The following is a 26,471-nucleotide window of genomic DNA, read 5'->3' as shown; positions in this document are numbered from 1 at the left end:
TCAACATTTCGCACTTCAAACTGCAGAAGTGTGTGTCAAAGTTGTAGTGGGCAGGCATTGATCGGAAGAGAGGGAAGGGGGGGGTGACCCCCTATCGCCAATTCATCTGGTAGAAAAACGTCATGTGGGAATCTGAGTGACTTCTCTTGTCAGGATTTCCCTCGCGAAGGTCTCGTGGGAGATTTCTCCTCCTTGTTGGGTGACGCTTCAACCTATGGCAACGTTTTCGTTCTCTCCCTGTGTCGGATCAACGCGGCTTCTCGTAGAAGTGAACAAGGGCGTGCTGGAAGGAAAAGAGGTGGAGGTCGGCTAAGTTCGAGCAATATGTTCTGTGAAATTATGGGATTTTAAAAGAATTACTGCAGTCACACACCTAGAACGAAATGGAGGTATCAGTGGCGGCTCGTGGTGAACCAAAGTGGAGGGGCGACAGCTCATAAACTTGCTCTACTTGTACTGTGAGTTTAATTGATTAATTTCGTATATAACAGCCAACATGATAAGAAATTGATATATTCGTCTTTACCGAATATCATGCTTTGCACGTTTGCACATATTATGATAAATTAATAATTATTTAACAGTAATGCGAAGATTACGAAAGATGGAAGAAGAAATAGAGTTCTAACAGATTTAGTTGTTTGTTTTTTAACTTAACAGAGGGGAAAATTGATAAGCACAATGACGAATATTTACGTGCATTGAGCGTGAAAATTTCTAGTAAAAATGTTCCACAAAAAACGTTTCCTGTCCAACATGACTAATTGATATATGAAATAGGGCAGCAAAGTAAATATCTCACTGGAAAGGTGATATCTGCGTTACCAGAAGCTCAAGCTCTACAGTAAAAACTTCAAACTTACCAGAAATCTTCTTCAGACATGCTTGTTCACCAGAAATCTTCTTCAGACATGCTTGTTCTAGATTCAAATTCGGTCTAGGCCGGCCTAGGTTTTTTATGTTTATTTTATTCATCTAGACTTCTGGGAGAAAAACTTCGCACCAACAAGTTCTCCACATAGCTCATCGCAACAAACGCACAACTACAGCACACTACCGAAAAAGCTTCACTTTTCCATGGAAAACGAAGAAACAACAAGCAAAGAGAATCGAGTATTCTCTTTGCAACAAGTGTCAATGCTATCGTCTTCCCATGCAGTCATTTTATTGCCTCGGGGTTGCCAGACAATTTTGCCAAATTTTCAGAAATTCGTAGTACACAGGTTCCTGTAGCGGCTCTTGGTGAGTTTAGATGACTAGTTTCTAATTTATTTAACAGCCGGCTTGAAAAGAAATTGTGAAACTTTGTCACACTATCAGGGTTTTTTCAAAACGTGCTAAACAAAACATGTAATTAAATCTAATTTTGTGAGTAACACGCAGCTGTAGCCGACTTCCGTGGCTATAAAAAGCCATGGATCCTGGGTTCGAATCCCGGCCTGGACATGGGTGTTCTTTGTGAGTGCCCTTCCATCATTTAATTATCACTTATCCTCATCGTCGTGATTACCGAAAAGTAGCAGAAAGCGACGATAAATAACAAATATCAAGCACCTGTCTGTACTTTTTCAGTTACCGATATTTTCTTTCCTCATTGGAAATTGCATTATTTATTGCTCTATGGAATACAGAATGATTTCTTTCGACGGTTGGTAATTTTCTTTCTTACGTTAACTTCATTGCTTCTGGCAACTCTTCATTGTTTACCGTTCTCCGGAGAGAGGGCCAGTTTCGCCTAGGGGGTTGGTTTCGGACGACAAACCCTCCGTCCTCCCAGCCCATTCCCAGCCACAGATCCCGCGCGTGTTATTCCGCCAGTTCCCTCGCCTCTTACCCCTCGCGGCAGCGCCTGAAAATGCTCTACGTCTCGTAAGGTGGGAGGACGCCGCCCCGCCAGATTTCTCTCGAAGTTCCGTATTCCCCCGCACGGTGGCCTGCAAACTTCGCAATTGTCGCGGAAGAATTAATACAGAACCGACTAGCCAACGATCTATAAGCAACGGAATATTTGTAATTCAGACAATGTAAAAGTTAATATATAAATGTTAAAGTAATGTTTGTTCACTTGTGATTACACACGGCAGTGCGGCGTCCGTATCGTCCTTATGAGCGGCCGCCCCTGGGAGGTATTTTATTTGGACGGAAGCTTAGCGAAAAATAGGCTAACCGCGACTAAAGTTGGATCGGAACTGTCTTGATTAGTACAATATCGGGCAATACAAGGATAGGTCGTTCCGTGTCAGTTCAACCAGGGTCTCCAGGTCATAGCCTTCAATTTAGAAAACGTTTGGCAATGTCTGGAAGTCTTCTACACAATAGTTGCACAGTTATATCCTGCGAAAGAAGATGGTTCGGAACAAAAAATGTGACCTAAGAGCTAATTTCAAGACTCGATAACTTTGAAACTCTTGATAAAAACCCAGTGGCGTTTACACAAGTAACAAACCTCCACCCAATAATCACACAAAATACCACAGCTTGTTCACATTAGCAAATAAAAAATAATGGAAACTGTATTCCATATATGATTTCTTAGTGTAATATTTTTTTTATCTTACGTACTCGATGTGAGGGGGGGGGGGTGCGGGGCAAAATTTGTGCAAAGCACCCCGCAGCTAATATTTTCTACTTCAACCGCTACTTACGTATAACTATTAGGAAGAGAATTATGACATCACATTCTGATTATCTGTGAATTGTTGCACATTATAAGTAAATTTGCCGATAATTATGCTATTTCCATTCAATTTGTATGATTTTGTGGTAAGACAAATTCCGATTACACTGTTCACTAAATTAATATTTAATTTTTCACAAAAATTTCTGGCTACGCGCATGCCACACGCTGTAATTATTTCAGTTTTGGTATTAGAAGTGTTTCGGACTCAAAGTGAGATGAGCTGGAATTCATATTGCGTTCAGAAACAGTTGGTTTTTGTTAGGGTCAACTTCCTCCAGGGCCGTTTTGGCTTTCGCTGGGGAAGGGTTCTTTGTTCGTACACACAATTAGGGGCCGAGGGAAACGAGCGAAGTTTCAAATTTTACAACGTCTGAAGAAGAAAAGGCAAAAGCCATTTGATGATTGCCTTCAGGGGGCTGTCGGCCATTAGCGAGGAAGAAGCGAACGCTTGAAATACGAACTGGTAGCGTTCGTTGCCTTTTGGAATTACCATATGACTGACGATGGATGGGAAACAAAACAACCCATACTGAGCTTTCTTCAAGTGTTTCTGCAAGAAGACTCGAGGAGTTGTCGATAAGAAGGTCGAACTGACGCCATCTGCTCCTTGGCTGCAAAACATCTGCACGCTACTTTACGTTCCACTGATGCTTGAATGCTGTTAGAGTTTTGAAAGACGTATTTCTATAAATCCTGGCGCAGTGTGCACTAATTAGAATAATTCTGTCAGTTTTATTTATCCATTTCAGGATATTAATAAAAATACGTAGGTAGTGGTATTAGTGTCTTTAAAATTTGTAACAGAAAACTTCAAAATGGTATTAAATACGCATTCTAGGTTCGGGTTCGAATCTCGTCCTGGACATAAGTATTGGTTTGTGGCAGCGAAGTCACGAAGGAATTTCGTTCAGGTGGGCTACTAAGATTCTCTGTTAACTTTCTATCCTTCCTTTTCTATTTATCTCTCCTTTTTCTTGTTTCTCTGTCTCTATTTTCTCCTATTTTTTCTGTTTCTCTTTGCTTTTCCTTTTCTCTCTTCTTTTCTCCTCTTTTTTTCTTTACTCTGCTTCTCTTTGTATGACTAATCTCTCCTTAATTTATGTTTCTTAATACTTTTATTTTCTATCTCTCTCTCTCTCTCTCTCTCTTCCAATACCTATGTGTGTGTGTGTGTGTGTGTGTGTGTGTGTGTGTGTGTGATTCTTGCTTTGATTTGATTTTTTTTATTTATCGTTGCTATTTCACCACTTCTAGCAAATTGCGACGATGAATTTTGAAAATTTCTCATGTATGCAGTTTTGATTGGCTAAGACCACCACTGAAAATAACAATACTACTAACAGTGGCGTATACTGTGTCCAAGGTCTGGGCTATCTCACTGTGTCACATGGTCCTAGGCTATGAATAGAAATAAGTTTACCAACTCCTAAGAAATCTGGTTGCCAACTCATACGAAATCAGGTTGCCAACTCATAGGAAAGCAGGTTGCCAACTCATAGGAAATCAGGTTGCCAGCTCACAAGAAACCAGGTTGCCAACTCAAAGGAAATCAGGTTGCCACTCATAGGAAATCAGGTTGCCAACTCACAAGAAACCAGGTTGCCAACTCTGATATGAATAATTTTATTTACAATTTCTGATCATTTTTTTTCCTGTATTTTATTCTCTAGACATCAGGCTTCGCAGATAGTCTACCTAGCTTAGAATATACGCTCCAGACTACTAATCCAAACTACAAAAGGAAATGCAGGCCCTTTATAATTTCAAACACCGTATCCACCACAAACTAAGGCACAGACTCAAATTTTCGTGGAATAGAATGAAATCCCTCAAACCTGAAACGCATATAAAACACAAATGAGTGGTGACATTTGGGGAAATTTTAAAGCTATTTTCAATAATTTCAAGTGCCTCCTTGACATCGTAAGCTACGGATATCCGGTTCGATTCGGGTCTAGGCAGTTTCAGAATTTACTTTGAACTGTATGCACAGTCTCGATTAGCTAATCTGCGCGTGAAGGGGTAGAACAAACTTTGCCAAACTTTTATAACATTTTGATGGATTGTGGTAGACAATCTGAAAATTGTCAAGAGGCAATTGATGAAGCAGCTCTTTAGAAAGACAACTGGTATTTTATGAGAAGTACACACAACAAGCAGAGCTCATAAACCTAGCCAGAGTTCGCTATTTCGATGCTGACCACCCTTCACAAGGGCATTTACACAGGGAAACATTTGTTTGGATTCAAAGTAGAGGGAGACCAGTGAATGATTGTCCTGATGTTTACCCGTTTCAAGTGTCCGTTGAGAAGATGGATTTATGTGATTGGCAAAGCTTGGGTCAACAGCGAAACAAGCTGTGCAGAAGGGTGGGTGTCTGTCAAGGGGAGGAGCAGGGGATATCGGTAATGGAGTAGGGGTGGCAGAGTTGCCAGCTTGGGATAACCACGAAAATGTGGGATTGAAGAGAAGTATCTTTCTCCAGATTTTCCCACTGACACCAGTAGCTGAAATGTCGCCCAAGAAAATATATAATTGACAGTGGAGAGTTGTATAGGCGCAACTTGTGAGGGGGGCTAGGGGGGCACTCGCCCGCTCCCCCAATTTCCAGACTTATTAAAATGTACATGGTATGTGTATTTTTATTAACCTCCTATAATCTGAGGTCCATGTCTCCCCTTCCCGCCCCCAAAAGTTAGGCCACAACAGTGGCGTGCCCAAGGGGGGGGGGGTGGTGGCCACTTTTTCCTAAAAAAAAATCACGAGCAGGAAAAGATGCACAATAAGCATTGACTACTTACAATGTAAACGTAATCCCTCCCTTTCACAAATTCTGGGCACGCCACTTGGCCCCAAAAGTTACACAGCTTCCATATATTGGCGACGATTTTTTCAAATTGTTTCAGGGCCCTCCCTTTCAAAAATCCTGGGCACGCCACTTGGCCCCAAAAGTTACACAGCTTCCATTGATTGATTGATTTAGTTTATTTTACTTCGCGTTTTGTGCCTCGTGGCTAATTTGCGAAGATGAGGATGAGTGATGAAAGGATGAAATTGATGAATGGACATTCACAAACAACCAAGCCCGACCAGGATTCGAACCCGGGACCCTTGGCGTCGCAGCGCGATGTGCTAACCGCTCGGCCACAGGGTCGGGCACACAGCTTCCATATATTGGCTCATCTTAAACTTTAATTTTCTCATAATGCATTCTAAAAATAAAATGAAGCGGATCAGAGGTTTCGATCAATGACTAACCATAAAACCAACAACTAGACTACACGGACGGTTCTATACAGAGGTTATCCAAAATTTTCCATATAGGGTGTAAGTCCATATTTAGGGTAAGGGTAAATTTAGAGCCAGAATGGCCATAAATCGTTTTTTAAAAAAAAAGAGTAGTGGTGTTGAGGAATTTGGGGGGATATTAGGGGGTGTGCCTGTGTAGTATAATTCGAGCTTTGTTGCCTACCGTGTCTACCATATGCTTCTGATTTGGGGAAGGGGAGAACAAAGTTCAAATCCGCACATGCAAACAATTTTGAGGAAATGAAAGAATGATTACTGTTATAGTTACAAATAAATAATATAGAATTATATAAAATAAAATTATATATCTCGGTTCATTGAGTCAATCATGAATGGTATTCAACGTTCAATACCTTACCAAGTTCTTTCACTTTGTTTCCAAGTTGGGACTCTGTGCTTACACAAAGGAAAAAGATGAAAATGGATGAGACGCCAGTGATTTTGCGATTCAGACCAGCCCATTGTTACAAACGGCAAACTCTATCGTGTTTCAACTGTTTGCTACACAGAGATTTCACAGAATTGCATCCTCGGGGACAGCTTCTTCCAGCTGGTGGATCACACCCGGATCGCAAAGTTCATGACGGGCGCAAGAGAGAGAGAGAGAGGGGGGGGGGGGGAAGAAGGGTGCGTTTTGCAGAGGGCAATAATGACTACTCATCTTGTTTCGGCGTCATTGCACACAGCATTGTTGCCAGGTTGTTATCATTTTCTACGGAAGTGACTTGCTAAACTACAAGAGGCGTGGCTCTCAATATTTTCTCTTGACGGAAATATTGTGAAAGTTTGTTTCGAGTCCACATCGTGCCTTCACCGGAGATAGAACCCGGGACCCCTTGATTACAAGGCGGCAGTCACTGGGGAGGCACCCTAAAAGATGCGAATTAATATCTGGGCATAGAAAAGGAAAAATGGATACAAAATTTTTGCCACTAATTTTTTTTAACATTTTGCCAACTATTTAACAGTAGTTTCCAAACTGATATAATATATTAATAAAGTAACGGCACTCATGTAAGAAATTGGGAAAAACTATGAGGTACTTGTTGAAAAAATTCCCCTATCCCATTCATCATATTTCTGTACACTACAGAGAAATTAGTGTTGTAAAGGAGTATGAGGTTCTGAAACAAGAGTGCTTTAACGGGTTAAGTATTATTTTTTTCAGGATTTCTGGCAAATTCTTCAATAGGGAAAATTGTCATGGCTACTACCTGGCATTAGATGCAGATGTTAAAACTTCCATCAGGTATGTAGAGTTTATAATTTTTTTCCAAGTTACTTATTGGGACTTTGCCTGCAATCAGTGGCGTTGGACAAAGGGGTTCAAGGCTGGGAGAGAGACTTTCGGTGGTAATAGCAACCAAGATTTTCTCGTTAGATTAAATTAATACTAATACTACTACTAATGCAGCTCATGTCACTACTAATACCACTACTACTATTAAGTAGTAGAAATCTACATGCAATAGAACGAAATTACTTTCTAGTCATATTCTCTCTCTCCTTATTAATTTATGTTTCTTTCTCTTTTTCCATCTGCTTTTCTCTTTCTTGAACTATTTGCCTACATCTTTCTTTTCTTTTAATTTTCTCTTTTTCTTCTTCTGTAGTTTATTTCTTTCTTCAATCACCCTCTTTCTCTCCATCAGTTCATCTTTCATTCTCTTTCTTTCTTGAACTGTTTGTTTACATTTCTTTCTTATCTTTCTTTTCTTCATATTTTCTTTTCTTCCTATTTTCTTTCATTTCTCTCTACATTGGTTGATCTATTTATCTTTTTCTCTATCTGCTTCTTTCTTTCTTCAACTGTTTGCCTTATTATTTCCTTTTTATTTTTCCCTTGCCCTACCGTAGTATATTTTTCATTGATCTCTCTCTCTTCTTCTTTTTCAGATTCTCCACTATTTTCCTTCTTCCTTCATCTCTCAGACTTTCTTTTTCTCTCTATTATATATCTGTGTGCGTGTGACTCTTGCCAAATATTCTTTGTCAATAATTCTGAAATTATTTCATGTAGGTTACAGCGGCGAACACTCAAGTTTCAGACAGGGATAGGAGAAGCTAGATAACACCCACCCACTACCAAATTCTCTATTATTATAAATACGTATATTACAATTATAATATTATATTAATATGCTACTATTCGCGGGAACAGATGCTTCTGTGGCGAGTGGGTTGGGTGCTGTAGTCATTAGTTGACCACTCATACCCTAGACAGGGGAGTGTTAGGCACTGGTAAGTTGTATGGGTGGGGATGGGAGAGACTAATATGATTTCATGGTAGGCTAGAGTCCACCCTCCGCTTCTGGTGGCGACAACCCTCCTGCAATTTCTCAAATATGTTTCTCTTTTGAAAAAACTAGAATCTTGAAAAATGAAATTAACCGTATTACGAAACTAAGGGTAGAAATTAAGGGTGCTGACATTCTGAAGTTCCTCCATAGGTGATCCAACTTCACAGCTTCCATTCAGAATATACATATTGAAGAGCTGCTGTTGTAGGTTATTTATAGTTTCCTAAAATATGCATCCGATGATAATTTTCCTGGTGCTGGCAACCCTGTGGGTAATCTCGCTCACCCTACAATGGCTGAGAGGAAGATCAATACGATGCAAGAGATTGGAATCGCTTCCGAGAGAGAATCCGACTCGTGTGTGAGGCAGATCTGCTGCTAATGACGAATAACTGGCGTATTCAGACAGTTTCCCCGAAAGCGTCAGAAACCAGATTATTCGCATGTCAGCCCTCCTCGAGCAACAATGGAGGGAAGGACACTCAATAGAAGCTCATGAACCTTACATTGTCCCGTCGGATTGATTGGTAGGTCTTTGGAAACCCGCGCAAACAATCGGTGGTTGCCAGAAGGTTGGTGTCCGCGGATTTATGCAGCTTCCGTGTCACGCTCACTAAATAACGGATATTGTCCAAAGAAAATGTCTCTTTTGTTTTGTTAAAAACGTCTTTTTCTCTCCTTCCTCTGTCTCTCTCTTTCTGTTCATCTTTCTCTGTTTTTCTATTCGTTCATATATATTTCTCTTCGCTGTCTGTCTTGCCGTCTTTCTCTGCTTATCTTTTTGTCTTTCTCGCTATCTCTGTCTTTTTTTACGTCTATATATTTCTTTCTCTCTCTCTCTATGCATATAAATCTGTACTTTCCTCTACATTTATTTCCCTCTTTGCGCGTTCTTATCGTTTTCCTCTACATTGCTTGCTCTCCTCTCCCTCTGCCTGTCTTTACGTATATTTATTTTTTCTCTCTCTCTCGTTCTCATTCTCTCTCTTGCATAACAATCTCTGTACTTTCGTCTATATTTCTCATTCTCTGTTCTTATCATTCCCCCTTGTCTACATTTGCAGCTCTCCTCTTCCTCTCTCTTTCTGCCTGTTTATCGGTCTTTCCGTCTATATTACTTTCACTCTTGTTCTCCGTGTGTGTGTATATGTGTGCGTGCATATGCTTATCTGTCTGTCTTTCTGTCTACATTCCATCCGTCTTTCTCCGTGCCTCCCTCCATCGCTGACTGTCCACCTGTCTGAAATTCTCTGTCTACATCTCCCGTCTATATTTCTCTCCTCTTTCTGTCTTTCTCTCGATCAGACAAGCAACACATGGAAGATGCAGAATTTCCCGCTAACTCTTTCTTAATTTCCTTCTTCTCTTCTACTTCCCTCTCTCCCATTTATTTTGTTATTTTACACTTCTTCATACTTTCGTGTCTTTCGCCAAGCTTTTCAGTTCTCTGTGGCTTTCGTAAGTGCCATTCTTAGCGATTTGTCTAATGCACTCCATTCTAGACCAGCCAATGTGGTTTGTGTTTTTCTTTCCCTTCCATTAGTGTGTTCATTAATCTTTAAAGCCTCGGGATATGGTCTACCATCCTGCACTTCTTGCGATGATCGATTTTCACAACTTGTATGCATGTTTTGAGACATATAAATGGTCAATATCCCAACATCTGAATAATTTCAATTTTGAACAGGGGGAAATTCGGCATTTCTTCTATGAATGCGTCGCTTCTCCCTTACTACTCACATCATTTTGTCAAATTCAAAATTCTTCACAAAGAGAAGTAATGTTTGTGGCAGCTCCTTCCACAAGGAAAAAATCCCTTTTTAAAGTATTCTCTCCATTCTCTGTGCCTGTTATTTATTGATTGGTTGATAATTACATACATAATATATATTGATTGCAAATAGGTCCATTTCATCATCATTATCGCTCATCATCATCGTCGCGATTAGCCAAAACTGTAAGAAAAGCGACGTTTAATAGCAAACAGAAAGTATAATTCCTATTGAATTGAGTAATACATGAGAAAATTCAGTAAAACTTCAAGTATCGTTTACAAGTATTAGAAATATTCAATATAGCTTTCACCCGTTACAAGGCAGATATCTAATCTATAATGAGTTCGTCCCAAATACTACTTTCATATCACCGCTTGAGACTGTAACTACTTCTCTTATCCGAAACCGCAGTTTGTTCAGAGTTGAAGGAATAGCTGTAACAAAAATCTTGATTTTGACCGTAGCCTATCACAGAGAAATTCAAAGGAGTCAGATCAGGAGATCGTACAATCAAACCACCACGTACAATCTAGGCAGGCAAGGTGCGATTGAGGTAAAATATAATCTCTTCGTGAAAAATGAGGAGGTGTACCATCTTGTTGAATGAAAAACTCCCTGTCCTGTCGTCTTGTAATTGTGGAATTGCATAGTTCTCCAACATGTCAAAGAGAGAAATAAAATATGGGGATACTAACTAATATGCATTTCGGTCATATGCGTGTAGGAGTATTACGTTACATTACGCGGATTACACTCGTACTCTAGCAAGCAGGACTTTCTAAATCATTTGACCTCGCCAGTTCAGCTGGTACAAGGCAACATACGTTTGTAAAAATACATTGTTAATACTCTATATTTCGCCAGGCCTGCATGGAAAAAACAATAACCTCCATGGAATAAAAAATAACCTCCAAAAACACGGTTATTATGCTACAAGAATTCGAATTCTACCAAAGTTATTTTTAGAAGGCAACAATGAAAGAAGATATTGGAAAAAGCAATCGGCGTTCTCTCGGAAAAAACACTGAAAGACGATAGCCTACATCGATAGTAATGGCAACTTCGAAAATGGTTGTGTGGTACTCCCACCAGTGTTGCAACAATCTTAGGCTCTACTCAAAGGGGTATAAATAGGAAGGAACAGCAAAAATTGATATATATGAATCTGTACTAATACTGAGTCTGATATCTTCAAATTTTCCTGAAATTTTTGTATTTTTCATCTAATTTCCCTGCGAAAAGGGAAATTTCTCATCATGTGGCAACACTGACTTTCGCCGCTCACTTTTGAGAAAATTTCCCTTTTTGTCCTTTTCACATCAAATTGTTTGAAAATTTCCCTCCCGATTACCATATCTCAAGTGGTTTGTTGCGGTACTCACCTTGCTGGCTTTGGACTTCCTGGGAAAGACGGAGACGAGGGGCAAGCGGATGGCTTCCAGAAGGCGAGTCTTCCTCGTTGCCCCCGCCGACTCCTTGTGCTCTCCCCCAGCTGCCGCCCCCTCCTCCCCGCCCACCGTCTCCTTCTTGCAGGGCTCCTCCACCACTCCTTCCTCCTGTTCTGGAATTTCTATCTCCACCTGCTGACCCTCCTGCGAACGGAAGAAACAGAATCGGTTTAGGAACACAATGACCAAGCGAACCGGAAAAAAAGCCGCGTGGAAAAGGAGAGGAAGAAGTTAATAAAAGAGGGCAGTGCCCGTGGTGACAGCAGGAAAGGGGAATTTTCGACAACCTAGAGACTGAATGGCAGAGATAATGCACCAGGAATTAAATTTACTTCTTACTGGGAAGTAGTGTTCGATTGCTGAGGGAGTCGTTATGCAACTCGGCAGGGTCGTAGATTGGAAATTTGACCTGGTTGACAGCAGTAATTGTTATTTATTGTATGTATTTATAATACATCTCTTATCTAGATGAATTTAGATATAATAGAAATAAAACAACAACGCAGGCATGCAAGTAAAGCAAAAGCAGAAGTCCGATAACTTAGAAGTTTCCGGCAATTTCGGTATTTTTCATGAAGTAAAATAAATCAAATCAATCTGTCTGTCTTTTTGATTCTGGTGTGAATTGTCTTTTATGGTAGCTGCTTTTAGAAAATGTTCTTTGTTCTGTAAAAGTTCTTATCAGTTAAATTAGATATGAAATGTGTCTCGTCTACTATCTCAGTCTCTTTAGGGCATTTTCCGTTATCTACAACCGGCCACTCCTGCATTACTTATTTTCGAACTGACCTTTACACGCTCCAAGAAGAAATAAAAATTTTCAAAACCTCATATACGCCATGTCAACTGCGCATTGTACACTTCAATAATGTAAAACTCCTAGCTAATATATGTTGACTCCACCACTCTCAAGCTCAACGGACTCATTTACCGGACCCTGCATTCTGCATTCATCCCGTCAAAGATGATTCCTTTTACCTTTTCACCCTTGGAGAGCAATTTGAATCCTGTCCCCTATCATCTTAACACCCCAAAAAACAGCATCGGGAATATAGCTTGAGGCCATGTCGTTTGCCACCCCTTTTGTACTCGAATGTGGAACTCGCGGCTCATGACTGATACCTCTGGTTCAACTGCTTTGACTCCAGCTCCGCAGGAGGCACTCGTGGCACCAAAGGGGTGCATTGCAGGATATGATGGATCTGTCGCGTCTGCGTTGGGAAGCTGTGCTGTGGACTGACGCAGATGGCTGTCGGCAGTTCTTGGGAGTTCTTGGCGTCAGCCGTGGACGCTGCAGGACTCCGTAGACCGGTTCTGGCTAACCCATTCACAACCTGGTGACGGGGATGGCGTGTGAAGGAGGTGCAAATAAAGCTACCATTTGCATGACAATGACGCCAAGTGTGATGTTGCCATCCTCGAATGTGAGGAAGCCAGCCAGGTACATCTAAGACGAGAGGACGTTTTGGACAGCAATGGAGGCCCTTTAACCCTTCGGTGGTGTAAATAATAGTCATACTTGTGGTTCATCATGTAACAAATGTGTACATTGCGTATTAAGAAATTTCAGGCAACTTGACGAAAAAAGTACACTATTGTATACCTCAGAGGGTTTATATGTTAAAAAGAGTATATTTATTTAGTGTCGTACTGCAGGAATACAGTAGCATTGTTGTGAAACTCAAATTTATCATTTGAAGGGATCGGAGGTAAAACGTTGACATTTTGGTCATTATTCTGACACAAAGTAAAAAAGAACCAGCCATCCTTAAGGCTCGGCTGGACCTTTGGCATGCAAAGGGGCGAATTTAGAATCTAGAAGGAATTCTAAGCTGACGTAATGTTTCATATTTTGAAATATCCAAGAAGTTTTTCGAATGTAGAGGAAAATTTGAAAAAATTCGCCCATTCACAGCCGAGCCTTAAATTCCAATGTCATGCAATTTGTATTGGTCTCATTGAACGCTTCTGAAATTGGTAAACACAACATAAATTCTGTGCTTAATAAACTCAATAATGATCAAAATATCACTTAGGCCGGCATTCGTGGTGGAGCGGTTATCACAGGGCGCTACGCCGCGAGGGGTCCCGGGTTGGAATCCCGGTCTGGGCATGGGTGTTCTTTGTGAGTGTCCTCCTTCACGATTAGCCAAAAGTGACAGAAAAGCGAAGAAAAATAAACCAAATCAACCAACCGACCAACCAAAATGTCACTTACCATGTTTTACCACCGGGCCCTTTATTTGATAACAGAGTGTGAAAATATCTTCAACCTACCCAAAGGGGAATGTTTTTTAAAATGTAATGATAACACTGGGGAACAAAAAAAAGATTTTATTTTGTGGCATAAAGTTTAATAACAGTTTCAGAACACAAAACAACTGTGATTGCCAAATGTATGATTGGTTCAGTTGAATTGACTCCAGTTATAAAAATAAACACACCATGGAAAATGTAGGAGGTAAAATTACTCCACGCTTTTCTCGGTAGTATCAAAATTTGATAATGTGCTGAAATTTACCATTAAGAAACTTATTTATTTATTTGTAAATTGTTGCTAGGCAACTTATGAATCATTACTAGGCCATATATCTCTTAATGTTGAATTTTGTAGTTTAACTAAGCGAAATGCGTTTAATGTGAATACATTGGAAATATGAGTTCCTCACGTAGTAAGTGTTTCAACAACCCAAATGTTTTTTGCTATATATGTGGAATATATTGTCTACCATCACAGAGAAGAAATATCACAGATGTAGTGAGAGATTAGTATCAGGCTAATTTTGCCAAAAATCTGGGACAACAGAATAAAAAATGGGTCCCACGTTTAGTTTGCAAAACTTGTTTGGAATCACTTCGTTATTGGGGCCAAGGCAGACGAAAGGGACTCAAATTTGGAGTGCCCATGACATGGAGTGAACCAATAAATCATGTTAATGATTGCTATTTTGTGCTGTGAATGTTAAAGGCATGACTAGATTCAAAAAGCGTAATTGGGTGTACCCTAATGTAGAGTTAGCAAAGCCGCCAATACTGCACAGTGAAAATTTACCTTTACCAGTATGTACCTTTTCGCAAAATATCGACGATGACGTTGAGATATCAGATGAAAGTGCTAGTGACAATAAAAACGAAAGTGATTTTGAAGGATGTAGTTCTACACTGCAAGCAGGACTGGCGCTGTGGGATGAACCAAATTTGTCAAAAAAAATCATCTGAGATTCTAGCATTGCGACTAAGAGGAAAACATTGTCTTCAGCCTGGTGTTACTGCAACATCATATAGAACAAGAGAACACAATATTCTTCCTTACTTTAGCGAAGACTATGATCTTGTGTATTGTAACAACAGCATTCCTGAGCTTTTGCTGCTGTTAGGTCTATCAACATATCGCCCAGAGGATTGGCGTTTATTTCTGGACGGTTCTAAAGAAGTTTGAGATGTGTTTTACTACACAATGGTAATAAACATCCTTCAGTTCCTATCGGACACTCAACAAAGCTTAAGGAAGAATACCAAAACATAAAAATGGTTTTAGAAAAAATTGAATATGCTGAACATAAGTGGCTCGTGTGTGTGGATTTGAAGATGGTGAATTTTTTACTAGGACAGCAAAGTGGGTACACAAAACATCCCTGTTTCCTATGTTTGTGGGATAGTCGTGCTAGAGGAAAGCTTGGACGATAAAAGTTTGGCCCCCAAGGGAAAATATTACAGTGGGAAAAGCTAATATTTTTCATGAACCACTGATAGATAGGGACAAAATCATCCTTCCGCCATTGCATATTAAACTTGGGTTGATAAAACAGTTTGACAAGGCCTTAGATACAAGTGGTGATTGTTTCAAATATATATGCCACACTTTTCCAGGACTAAGTATTGTAAAATTGAAGGCAGGAATCTTTGACGGACCACAAATTCGTACACTTATAAATTATGCCAATTTTACAACTTACATGTCTTACATAGGATCTGAGGCCTAGCTGAGTTTTGTGTCCGTCGTCAAAAACTTTTTGGGGAATCACAGAGCAGAAAACTACCGCGATATAGTTGGAAATATGTTGAAAAATTTTGAGAAATTGGGAGCTAATATGAGTGTGAAGATACATTTTGTACATAGCCACATTGACAGATTCCCTGAGAACCTTGGTGATTTTAGTGAAGAACAGGGAGAAAGGTTCCATGAGGATATAAGGATGATGGAAGAAAGGTACCAGGGACAGTGGGATCGCCACATGATGGCCGACTACTGTTGGAGCTTACAGAGGGATTGTCCTAAAAAGCAATACATCAGGAAATCGTATAGAAAACTTTTCACATAGTTTGTTACTTCATTGTGTACATATTTTCTTAATTATTATGATCATAGGCCTATATAAATTTATTTTTATAATAATGATTGTAATCACAAAAATAAATATTAAATTGTTGTTGGAAGTTCATTTATATGTATGTCTTATGTTTCCACCATTTTGGTTTAATTGCATTTATTTCATAAATTAGAGCCAATTCAGGAAATATATTATTATATTATTATTCAGCAGCATGAAATCGCCCTAAATTAGCTCTCAAACACTGTGCCGCAATTTCACTGTTCCCCAGTGCAATCAAAATATTTGTTATAAGTATGGCAAATATTTATGAACAGAATAAATTCATCCTTGGTAGGGATGAAAATTTACCTCTGTTGCCAGGGTTATTTTGGTCTACTGGGAAGGGATTCCTGACAGCAAACCCCCCACCTCACAAACACTTAATTCGCGTCCGTGATAAGTTATTATTTATTCTTCTGAGTGCCATGCACCTTCTCTTATTAACGTCATACGATCTTGTTCATTGAATATCTTAAACGGATTCACCTATATAAATCCCATTTTGAAAGTCATTTGGAATGCAAAATGAATCGCTCACAATGAAGGCGTGCTGTACAAAATGAATGCTCAGATTTATATGTGTAAAAAATTGGATTTTCGAGTTTATACTTGACAGAGAGTAAATGCGGTACTTGTAACCAGAGAAGATTTCCATTTCTACCATGTAGAAACTGAATTTACAAACCAAATCAGCAGGGGGAACAATTTCAACAACACCTAAAAGCTTCCTCCTTGTCATGTTTTGTAACCTGCACGGGGGAGGGACTCATGCTGAGGACGTTGTTTGCCTTTGATGTTGAAATCTTGGAAGGGAAAGATTTCTTGGAAACTTCAACCTCTGATGTTCCCAGGAGGGGATTTTCCCGGAATGGGGACTTTTAGAGGGAGAATTCTGGCGTAAAAGGAATGGAAATATGAAGTAAAGTGTCAAATTTGGGCTGAGAGTTACTAGCACTTTTTATGCTAGTTTTTCCTGGGGGATTTTTGTTATTATTTTACTTACCAGCCATTCTCTGAATAGAATTTTAACCTTATTTCTGCGTTCATTTTATAAATAACGAATAACAAGATATAAAAGGAAATATTCATCAACCACATATCTCATTAAGAGCGTATGTGCTGCACAAGTAACAAACATACAACATATTCGATGAAAAGATTCTCTCGGTCTATCGAACCAGGTGAGTTGTGGAAAAGATTACAAGCTAACGTCACTCTCATCTTCGTCGCCAGGAAAGCTACAAGACTTACTTCATGTAACATGATGTTAATATCCATTTTTGATATCCAAGAAAACGATTTGATTGGTAATTCTTTTCACATTTCTGATTTTGTGTGAATCGTGAAACAAGTTTTGGTATTTTATTCTTATTTTACGCCAGTTTTCTGCCACCTTTGTCTGATCTCGACGATGAATAATGAGATGCGTGATGAAGAGCACCCATGCCCAGGCCAGGACTCCAACCCTGGAACTTCGGTGGCGTAATTGTGTGTCGACTATTCCGCGAATAGGCCAGGAGTCAGTAGAGTATTTGAAGAACGATGGCGGTGAACTACAATACTGCAAACCAGTGATCTACAATATCAAATCGAATACCATAACTGTATAGCTAAACACATTAATGTATGTAGGGCAAAAGTTGCTCTTTATAGTTCGAGAGTCAGTGCAAATGAACTTTAAGCTTAACTCTAACCTACTGCAAAATAATTAATAATAATAATAATAATTGCTTCGAAGTATTTCACTGCGTGAGCTGTATTGCTATCAAATTAGGTGTAGCCGAAATAAAGTTACACTGATTATTAAAACAGCAGAGAGGGTTCTAGGTTCAAATCATGGGTAACGTACGAGAATATATCATTATGTTTATCCATTTATTTCATCAGTTAATCATGAATCCTCATCTCATCATCGCGATCAACTAGAGAGGCAGAAAAGCGCCTTAAAACGGCCAAAAATAGAAACATACGTTTTACTAACGTTGGCTTCGCTTATATTTATGAAACACCATCGTAGCTGGAAACGTCAATGGCTTGAACAGTACATAAAAGCAAGCAGTCTCCCTCTATAGAGATGAAAAAGACCTATGAGGGTGTGAAGATGGCAGGGGAGACGCACCAGTGAAGTGGCTCCAACCCCAAACTACTCACGTACCTTCTGTTTTTTGGTGAACGGGTTAGTCACTTTGATGTTCTCAAACACCCTAGGGATGTTGGCGAGCCTCGAGAGCCCTTCACCTATCTCCTTCTTGTCTTCTTTCTCCTCCGCTCGGCCCTTTTCGCCCTCCTTGCCCAACAGATCTTTTCCCTCTTCCGGGTCGGGATCCTTTTCCTTTAATGAAAAGAACGCTCATATTAAAATCAGTGATTTGTGTATTGATATCTAATAATTACGAGAATATATACACTCGTGAGCACAAGTTGGTTGAAGAGATAAATATCGAGACTATCGAGACGAGAACGAGATCGAGACAGACCTCTGTAAAATCGAGAGGAGACGAGACAGGGCTGGCATAAATGTTGTGATCGATTTCAAACATAGGTCACTCACGTTCAATAGAATCTATGTGCACAAGATTGGTGCGGATGGGTAGATAAACTCAAAAGGTTTTGTTGATCTGCCTTGCAGCCACGTGGTATGCCCTACCATTAAGTTAGTCTGATACAAAACAAACCAGCCTGAAGACTCGCGCACGTGAATATAGCACCCAAAAGACAATCCAAAACACACCAGATGGGAAGATGCCCACCGTTACGTACATGCATATGTAAATAAAATAAATCATACATGAATGACTGTAAATTTACAAATACATAACACAACCGAAATATTAAAAGAAATGTATAAAAATCATTTATTCATCCATGTACGACTTTTTTTTAAAGCCTACGCACTTACATCCCTGAAAACCCTTATATCATACACCCTGCACCTTGATTTAGCTGTAGCTACGTTCCCGCCATTGGCGACTATGAAATAACGATTTGTAGCTAGCTTCACTTAGCGATGCGCTTAAGCCTGAGGCTAACTTCACGAGCATATGATGGTTTCCATCGAAAACACGAGAACTTGGTCCCTCTACTGGCGGATCCTGTCTACTTTTTCTTACATGTGAAATTCCTTCCCTTAAATTCGGAGTACCACTTACGAACTGCATGACCATGCATTCAGGAAACTTTATACGAAAATGTCGTTGCACACGAATAACAGATTTGTGTAAGTGGGAAATTCTCCAGTCTTCATCTATTTTTGATCCACTCACAATTAGTCCTCATTGTTGCAATTAATCTAGAGAATTAGAAAATTGACTAAGAACATCGTAATATTATTCGTGATAGGACAGCTATTTCCTTGATGTTTCACGTCAGTAACTTCTACAGTGCCAGAGAATATTTCACGGGAAGAATCAGCAGTAATTTTACGCTTCATACTTCCATATTCCTAGGTGGAGGAAAAAATGACAGTTTTGCGGACGACACGAAGATTTCCTTGTCTGTGAGAAGTGAAATATGTGTCAATCTTCGACGATTTCTCTTTTAACAGAAAAACAGTTGATGGAAACGGAAAACTATGGGAAACGTTGGCAAACATGAGAGAAAGCAGTGCGATCTGAGGAATTGCAGGGACGGTAAAAGGAAAAAGAATAAGGGAATATTGACTCGATTTTTTCTTTAGCTAAAACCATGTTGACTGTGTGAATGCATCTTCCCTATTTGTTCAGTGGAAGTAGAGAAAGACCCGAAGCAATTTGGGACAATATCTGAGAACGACAGTGTATATATAAATCACATCGAGAACGAAGCATCGCTCTACTATCGAGAAAATTTCGAGAATGACTTCCCGGATATTCTCGTCCCAATTCAAGAGAAGTGAATTTTACAAGCGGGGAGGTTTCTCTCGATTTGAATTTTACTTCCAGTCTTTAACACATTCCAAGTCGATTCCAACAGATATTTACAATCAACACATCAGTAATGCAACCATGAAACATGACCCCTCCAAACCGAAACAAAATATGGAGGAACCTTGACTACCTACGCCTTTCCAATGGTGATGTTTCCTTCAATGCATTTCTTTAATTATATAAAGTAAATTGTGAATTGTTGGCTCATTAATGGCTGAGGGCGTTCAGCAATCAATTCACAAACTCGTTACAGAAGGTTCGAGGTTCACGTCCCATCCTGGTAGGTCTGTTTGTCTTATTATTCTTTCAATTTATCTTGCCTAAGCTCGAAACGCAAAAACAAAATGGAGACTACTTGCATCCAGAGTAAGAAGACCAAAAAATATATAGGAAGCAAATGTAGAAGTTTAAAATTTGAACAAAAGCAGCAGAGAATAGGAAACAGTAGCACGAGATTGTTGAGAAGAACACCAAGAAGAAGAATTATCATTTATCCTGGTTTTTGCAATTAATCTCATCAGGAAAAAGTGTGACGTATAATAAGCGAACTAATGTAAACAAGTGCAATGTCATTTTCTTTCCGTTTTGCAACGTATTTTTTACAGTTTTATAATTTTCAAGATATCGTCTGTTACCGTTTGAAGTTATGTTTCATTCTTTGAAATTTTCCTGTATTATATTCTTAAAAACCTACAACTTTTACATTTTCAAACAACCAGATTCAAGGTAAAAGTACTAATTAGCCTATAAGTGTAAAATGACAGTATGTTTTAGGTTTATCCCATTCATCACGATTACAGTGTTATGAAATTTGTATACATACTAATTATAAATAAATACGAAATATATAGTTTCGGTACAGCAGTAATAAATGTGTAAACATGCATTAATGAGTGAATGTTGGCTCAACTTGATGTAGCAGAGAATGTTTTCACATTTAACCAATGAAACGTACAATAGGAATTTGGAAAGAAACCAGTGCTCCATTATTTGAAAAAAATGTTTGAGTGGAGTTTGCCAAGACCAACAAACCAAGCATGCATAAGAAAACTAACAGCGAATTCCATTTGCTTTTTTCTTAAAAAAAAAAAGTCTTCTTTTGTTCATTCTTACCATAGAATTGACGACGATAAGAGTGTACAAGTTAAAAAAAATCTACTATGAAATCATCTAACAATGAAATGAAGCTTCAATTCGAATTCTTCCAACAATTAAATGAGACAACAATCTTTCCAAGAATAATGTGACACAATAACAAAAGCCAACGAATCTTGTATGAATTCTTCCAACAATGAAATCTTCTTCCCTCAAAATATCCCGATGTAATTGGCCAGCCCGTCGGTACTCCTTTTGTTTCATCCTCTCCTTAATTAAAAGTTCCTGGGGTTTCCTAATCAGCGAAATCTCATTGGGGTCGCAGATTCTTTTGTCTTTTCGTACGACGAGAAACCTTTTTTTCCTCTCCCCATTCCATGAACAATATTAGGTTTTCTTTGCTTCATTTCTTTCTTTATTCACTTTGTTTATCATTTCCTTCTCTTTAAGATTTCATTTCTTGGGTTTCATAAGATGTTCATCAGATAAACATTGTGTTGTTCGGCAGTGAGTTAAAAAGAGAGAACTCATAGCTGGAAAATATTTTTTTTTCCTGTTCGCAGTACTCAAGCAAAATCGGTAGACACTGGAGAACTTTCTTGTGAGCTCTACTGTGAAATGGGTGAAATTTTAAGAAGATAACTAATTTCATATTTTCCTAAATGAAATTGAAGTAGCTTTCTTTTCATTTAGTTTATCATATTTCGCTTTTCTTTCACTTTTGGCCACTGGCGTATTTAGGGAAGGCCTCAACTTATAAAGGTGGATAGTACATATAGCTGCTTTCTAAGGAGACGGTATACACAATAAGATATTTCGTATATTTAAAATTTTTCTGCTCTCAAAAACAGCAGTTGGGAGTTTATTTTAAGAGGGTTCTGCATTTTCCACTCTGATTTTTTCCCCAAGTTTTTCACTGTTTCTTTTAGAAAATGTTATTTTTTAAAAAAAAATCGGAGGAGCTGTAGCCCCATGAACCCTCCTCTACGTATGCCAGTGCTTTTAGCTAATCGTGGTAAAATGGGATGGATGAAGGGACAATAGCAAGCACGTGTGGACGACACTACACTATTATACTGGCAGTGACTCCAGGCACAGACCTTTGTTATTCTACAAACATGCGGCATGTAGTGATAAGAAAACTACGTTTTCCGGGCAAAGAGGTGGTCAACAAGAGACTGATATCACGAACAGAGTACGTGTGCATATGTGAATGTGTGTACTTCTTGTTGAATTTTTAAAAAAACTATAATTACTAACTGTGTTTCGATTTCAGTGTATGTCATCTATGGAATTAAAGGTTTTACTAATGAGGGCAAAGTTTTGAACATTTTCGTAACAGCATACGGATGCTTTTATCGTCTTTGTTGAGTAGTGCGTTCAAATGGAATTCAAAGAATAAGCAAGCTTGACCATACTTTTCCACTACAGGAGCTGATTAAGGTATTGTCGAGTGGGAAAGAGCTGAATCAAAGTGCGATTGATTGCTTTACTTCTCTTCGTCAATGATGACGTATGTGGTTGCTGAACCCACAGCTCACGTAAAGAAACCAGCAAGAAACCGTTTTCGATTTAAACTAGATCAATAGTAAGACCCAAGCCACGTAGGCACGGCTTTGTTTATTTGCCTAAGACGTCAAAAAGGTTTACATTGTATGCATACAGTCTGGGATCGTAAACTTCCTCAAATCCTTGGCTCTTCTCCATATTCAGGGGTAGGCATTTCTTCTGCCATTAGTCTTTGCCAAGGTAGATGAAATATGTGCTGTACATCCTATTATTCTTCTACTCTCCTGGGGTTGCAACTGAAGTAATGCGTTCACTGATGTAAACTTCTTCTTTGGAGACAGGCAGTCAGTTGTTTGTATTGTTCTTATTTTACTTCGATTCTCCACCACTTTTTTAAAAAAACCTAATCTCGACAATGATGCTTCCCTGGTGGTGCAGTGGTAACATCGTCGTCTTGTAATCGAGGGGTCACGGGTTCGATTCCCGGTGGATGCCACTTTAAGCTGTGGGTCCAGTTCTGACCGGACTATCTGTGGATAAAGTGGACTTTAACAAACTCCTGGTCAAATGATCCTTGCACGAAAATGATGAAGGAACACTCAGGCCAGGAGTTGTTACTTGGAACCTTTGATGGCAAAGTCGTGAATCGGTCACTCAATGCGCTCAGCTACCGAGACTGAACAATGGAACCGTAAATATGTCGCTGTTGAGAGATCCTCCACACACACACACACACAAACATGTTGATTGAATTAGGTTATTTAGGGTGACCAGATATTTGTTGACCAAAAAGAGTATAGTCTATAGGTTGAAGGTGCGCATGAATTTTGCTGCTTCACGGTGTCCGCAAAAATCCCGCGCGACTTCTTGACAGTCTAATTATCCTGGAAATTATGCAAAATTAAAACTTCCTTTTTATTTTACACTAATTTTGCACAAAAAACTATATTTTGTGACTACATAATATCTATTTTAATATTCTGAACAATTCTTGAATATTCTTTGCAAATTTCTTGGTATGTTGATGCATATAATTGGAGGAGAATATTTACACACCAATATTGATTGATATTTAGAACAAATTTTAATTATTGCAATTTTCAAGTATCGGTATCGGTGGGAATCGGTAAGAGTATCGGTATCGGTTCAAAGTGGTATCGGCTCAGCTCTAATCAATTTGAAATACGTTTTGCTTGTCCATGGAATATGAAAATGACACTTGAGATTGTTCGTAGGAAATTCTTGAGTCAAGGAATAAATACTTCAGTTTGTTGACATCTTGACGTTTTCCGTTCTGTGAATTTTAAGGCATTTTTACGCGAAAAATAATGAATGAAATTAAATAGCAAGGAAAAGAGTATATTTGGGGATTTTTGAAAATTGAAAAGAGTATAGAGTATATGAACCTTTAAAAGAGTATAATACTCTTAAAAAGAGTATGTCTGGTCACCCTAGGTTATTTTACGTAGCTTTCCTGTCATTTTGGGCTAATCGTGACAATGAGAATGAGTGGTGATGATGACGAAATTGATGAACGAACATTCACAAAGGACATCCATGCCCAGGTCACAGAGAGAGAGGAGAGAGAGAGAGAGAGAGAGAAAATTCCCATCAATCTATCCTTTCAATAAACGCACCCTTTGCAAGCGAAAGCGACCCTTTAACATGTTCTCGATTTGCACCACCTTCCGTAATGCAAGCCGGGCAATAACCGAGGATTACCAGCCGCCCTCGCACAGGCAATTCCTCTGACAAGCGTATCGACAAATAACGTTGCGTCCTACCTGTGTTTACACCCAGATATTGATCACGTCTTGTTTGTGCCTGCGCACAGCGCCGTCTGCCGCGAGCAGGCAGGGTGGCACTAAGGAGGGGAGGGGGGCTCCCCCTTCAGCGGTTTAATTCCGAGGACGCGTGCACCGAACGCTCCCCGTTTCCGAGGAAACGAGTTCATTTAGGGCTGGTCAGAGGCGCCCGGAACATGCCCGGCTTCTGCAATAACCGAGCTCTATATTACCTCCCAGCATTCTCGTCATCTACAAATTGAGGATAAATAGCAGCCTGGCGTCTCCGAGGGGGGACGGTGTACAAATGCCCCCCCGCCGGATTAATTGCGCTAAAATGTGTTAATTTGGCACTTAGATAATTGTGACGGAAAGCAGCTGAAGTGAACGTTTGGTCATAATTTCGAGTCGTGTTTACGTCCTCTGTTTTGTTAATTTCCGTCCGCTGTTTTATTGGATATTAGGCAACAGTTTGGAAGTGCTCGCAGAATCTTTCGTTCTGAAAATAAAGAGTGGCGCCCGCCCTCGACAAACAAACCTTTCAAGAATGTGCCCGGTTGATAGAAAATGTTTTCAACATTTGTCACCAGGTGTTGTTTCAAGACGTACTGCGACGAGCTAAAGGACATTCGTTCAATTTATTAATTTAGATCAGACATCTACGACTCAATAACTGAGTCTCAACTTTGCCTGGAACGTTCAAAATGTCATTAGTTCGAATTATTTGTATTGATAAACTTTGCCTGGTAACGCTGGTGACGAGTGCAGATCACTGGAGATTGAAATTTTATACCTTCAGATTTCAAATAGGATTTCAAATAATTTACAACTAACAATAACCCCTTTCCATAGCAACAGCAATAACCCAATTTACACATGCGAAATTCCCCCCTTCTGAAAGAGAAGAATTAATCATTTAAACATTTTCACCAACACCAAATACAAATGGAAGAAAATATTTTAGCACGTAAATATGAACACCAGAAACAGTAAACTTATTTATTGTATTCAATTTAACACATATTTCCTGCGTATGAAAGCATCAACAATCTGTCCTTATTAAGTTAAGACACGTAAAATAAAAACTGTCGATACGTGAACGAAAATTACCCATCAAAGTCATTTAGCATGCACCTTTAATGCCATATAAGGAATTACAAAAGTCCTAATTAGTTCCTATTTTGACATAGAACCAATCTTGGAACATGCTCCTCGTTTATTTTGACTAGTGCTATGCGTTTCTTGCACGAAAATAAATCGTTTTACGTGTGCACAGAGCCCTTTTCAGACATGGCGTCGATGGCCATTTTGTAAATAACGCATGGTCTGTGACGTGTACTAGTACCGTTTCCCGTAAAATTCAACACACGCGAGATAGCTATCTCATATACAACTTTGCTTAAACGTTGTAAACACGATCTTCGAGAATTTTCTTCCTCTCAAAGTCACTTAAGATAATTAATTTCCTCACCTGGTGTGTCGGGAACGACGAATCCAGCACGCACGAGTCCACTCTTACCTCTCTCTCCCCGAGAGCTCCATTCCTTTCCAACACTTATTTTTGCGATGTGCTTTCACTTCAAGCTATTATCTGCCGTTTTGTCCTAACTGCAAATGTAAGATTCCTCCCTAAAGCACGGAAACAATTCTGATTTCCTCCACTGTAGTGACATTACTCTGTTCACTCCATGTTTCCTTTTTCCGGAAGTCCTTCTCCACCACTGCACACCCCTCTCGATCACTATTCGTCATTTTTGCAGAGCACATTTGTCTTTACCAAACAACAATTTTTCATGATTTAAATACCACACGTTAACAGATATGTATATGCGTTAAGGAACCCAGTGTAATGCTCAATAAGATAAACTTTTTGCTGATAATTAACCAAAGGCATCTAGATCAAAACGCTGTATATTTTATTATTTTGCGCCATAACTGCGAATTGCCCATGCGTGCAGTGACCGACACATCAAAATGTCCTTGTGCATAAGGAAACCGCGAGAAAATCGGATCTTAAACAAAGGAATTTACAATTCAAATGCGCACAACGGTCAGAGCCATCTAGCGATTCTTCGCGTAACTATTAAAGCAACAAAGTTTTCATATTGCATAGGCATTCCACCTATCGTGAATTCTCTGCACTAGACGAGTTCATCGTCTTTGGACCTGAGTTGGGCTACTATACCCGAGCAAAACACACACGAAACTCAAGTTTCCAGAATACATTATGACAGTTCGTCATAGTACTTTATAGCCCCTCCATGTGCTACGCCACCAAGATATCATCTGTAGT

At 39.3% G+C, this 26,471-nt stretch overlaps 1 protein-coding gene across 3 annotated transcripts in view; it reads right to left on the bottom strand.

Moving 5' to 3' along the window:
• Nrt (Neurotactin) overlaps nt 1-26,471 on the bottom strand; it is a 229,208-nt gene that overhangs the window by 54,169 nt on the left and 148,568 nt on the right. For 2 of the 3 annotated variants that reach the window (XM_083119214.1, XM_083119216.1), the window contains exons 3-4: nt 18,041-18,217; nt 11,447-11,656 (exon numbers count right to left, since the gene is read on the bottom strand). In XM_083119214.1, the coding sequence (XP_082975340.1) occupies nt 11,447-11,656; nt 18,041-18,217 (387 nt within the window). The remainder of the gene's footprint in view (nt 1-11,446; nt 11,657-18,040; nt 18,218-26,471) is intronic. The other variant, XM_083119217.1, reaches the window with a different exon arrangement.

The sequence above is a fragment of the Lepisma saccharinum genome, chromosome 3 (assembly GCF_977018435.1).
Source record: "Lepisma saccharinum chromosome 3, izLepSacc3.1, whole genome shotgun sequence".
Lineage (NCBI taxonomy): Eukaryota > Metazoa > Arthropoda > Insecta > Zygentoma > Lepismatidae > Lepisma > Lepisma saccharinum.
Note: the sequence above shows the minus strand (reverse complement) of the source record. Positions and strands in the feature narration are given on the sequence as shown.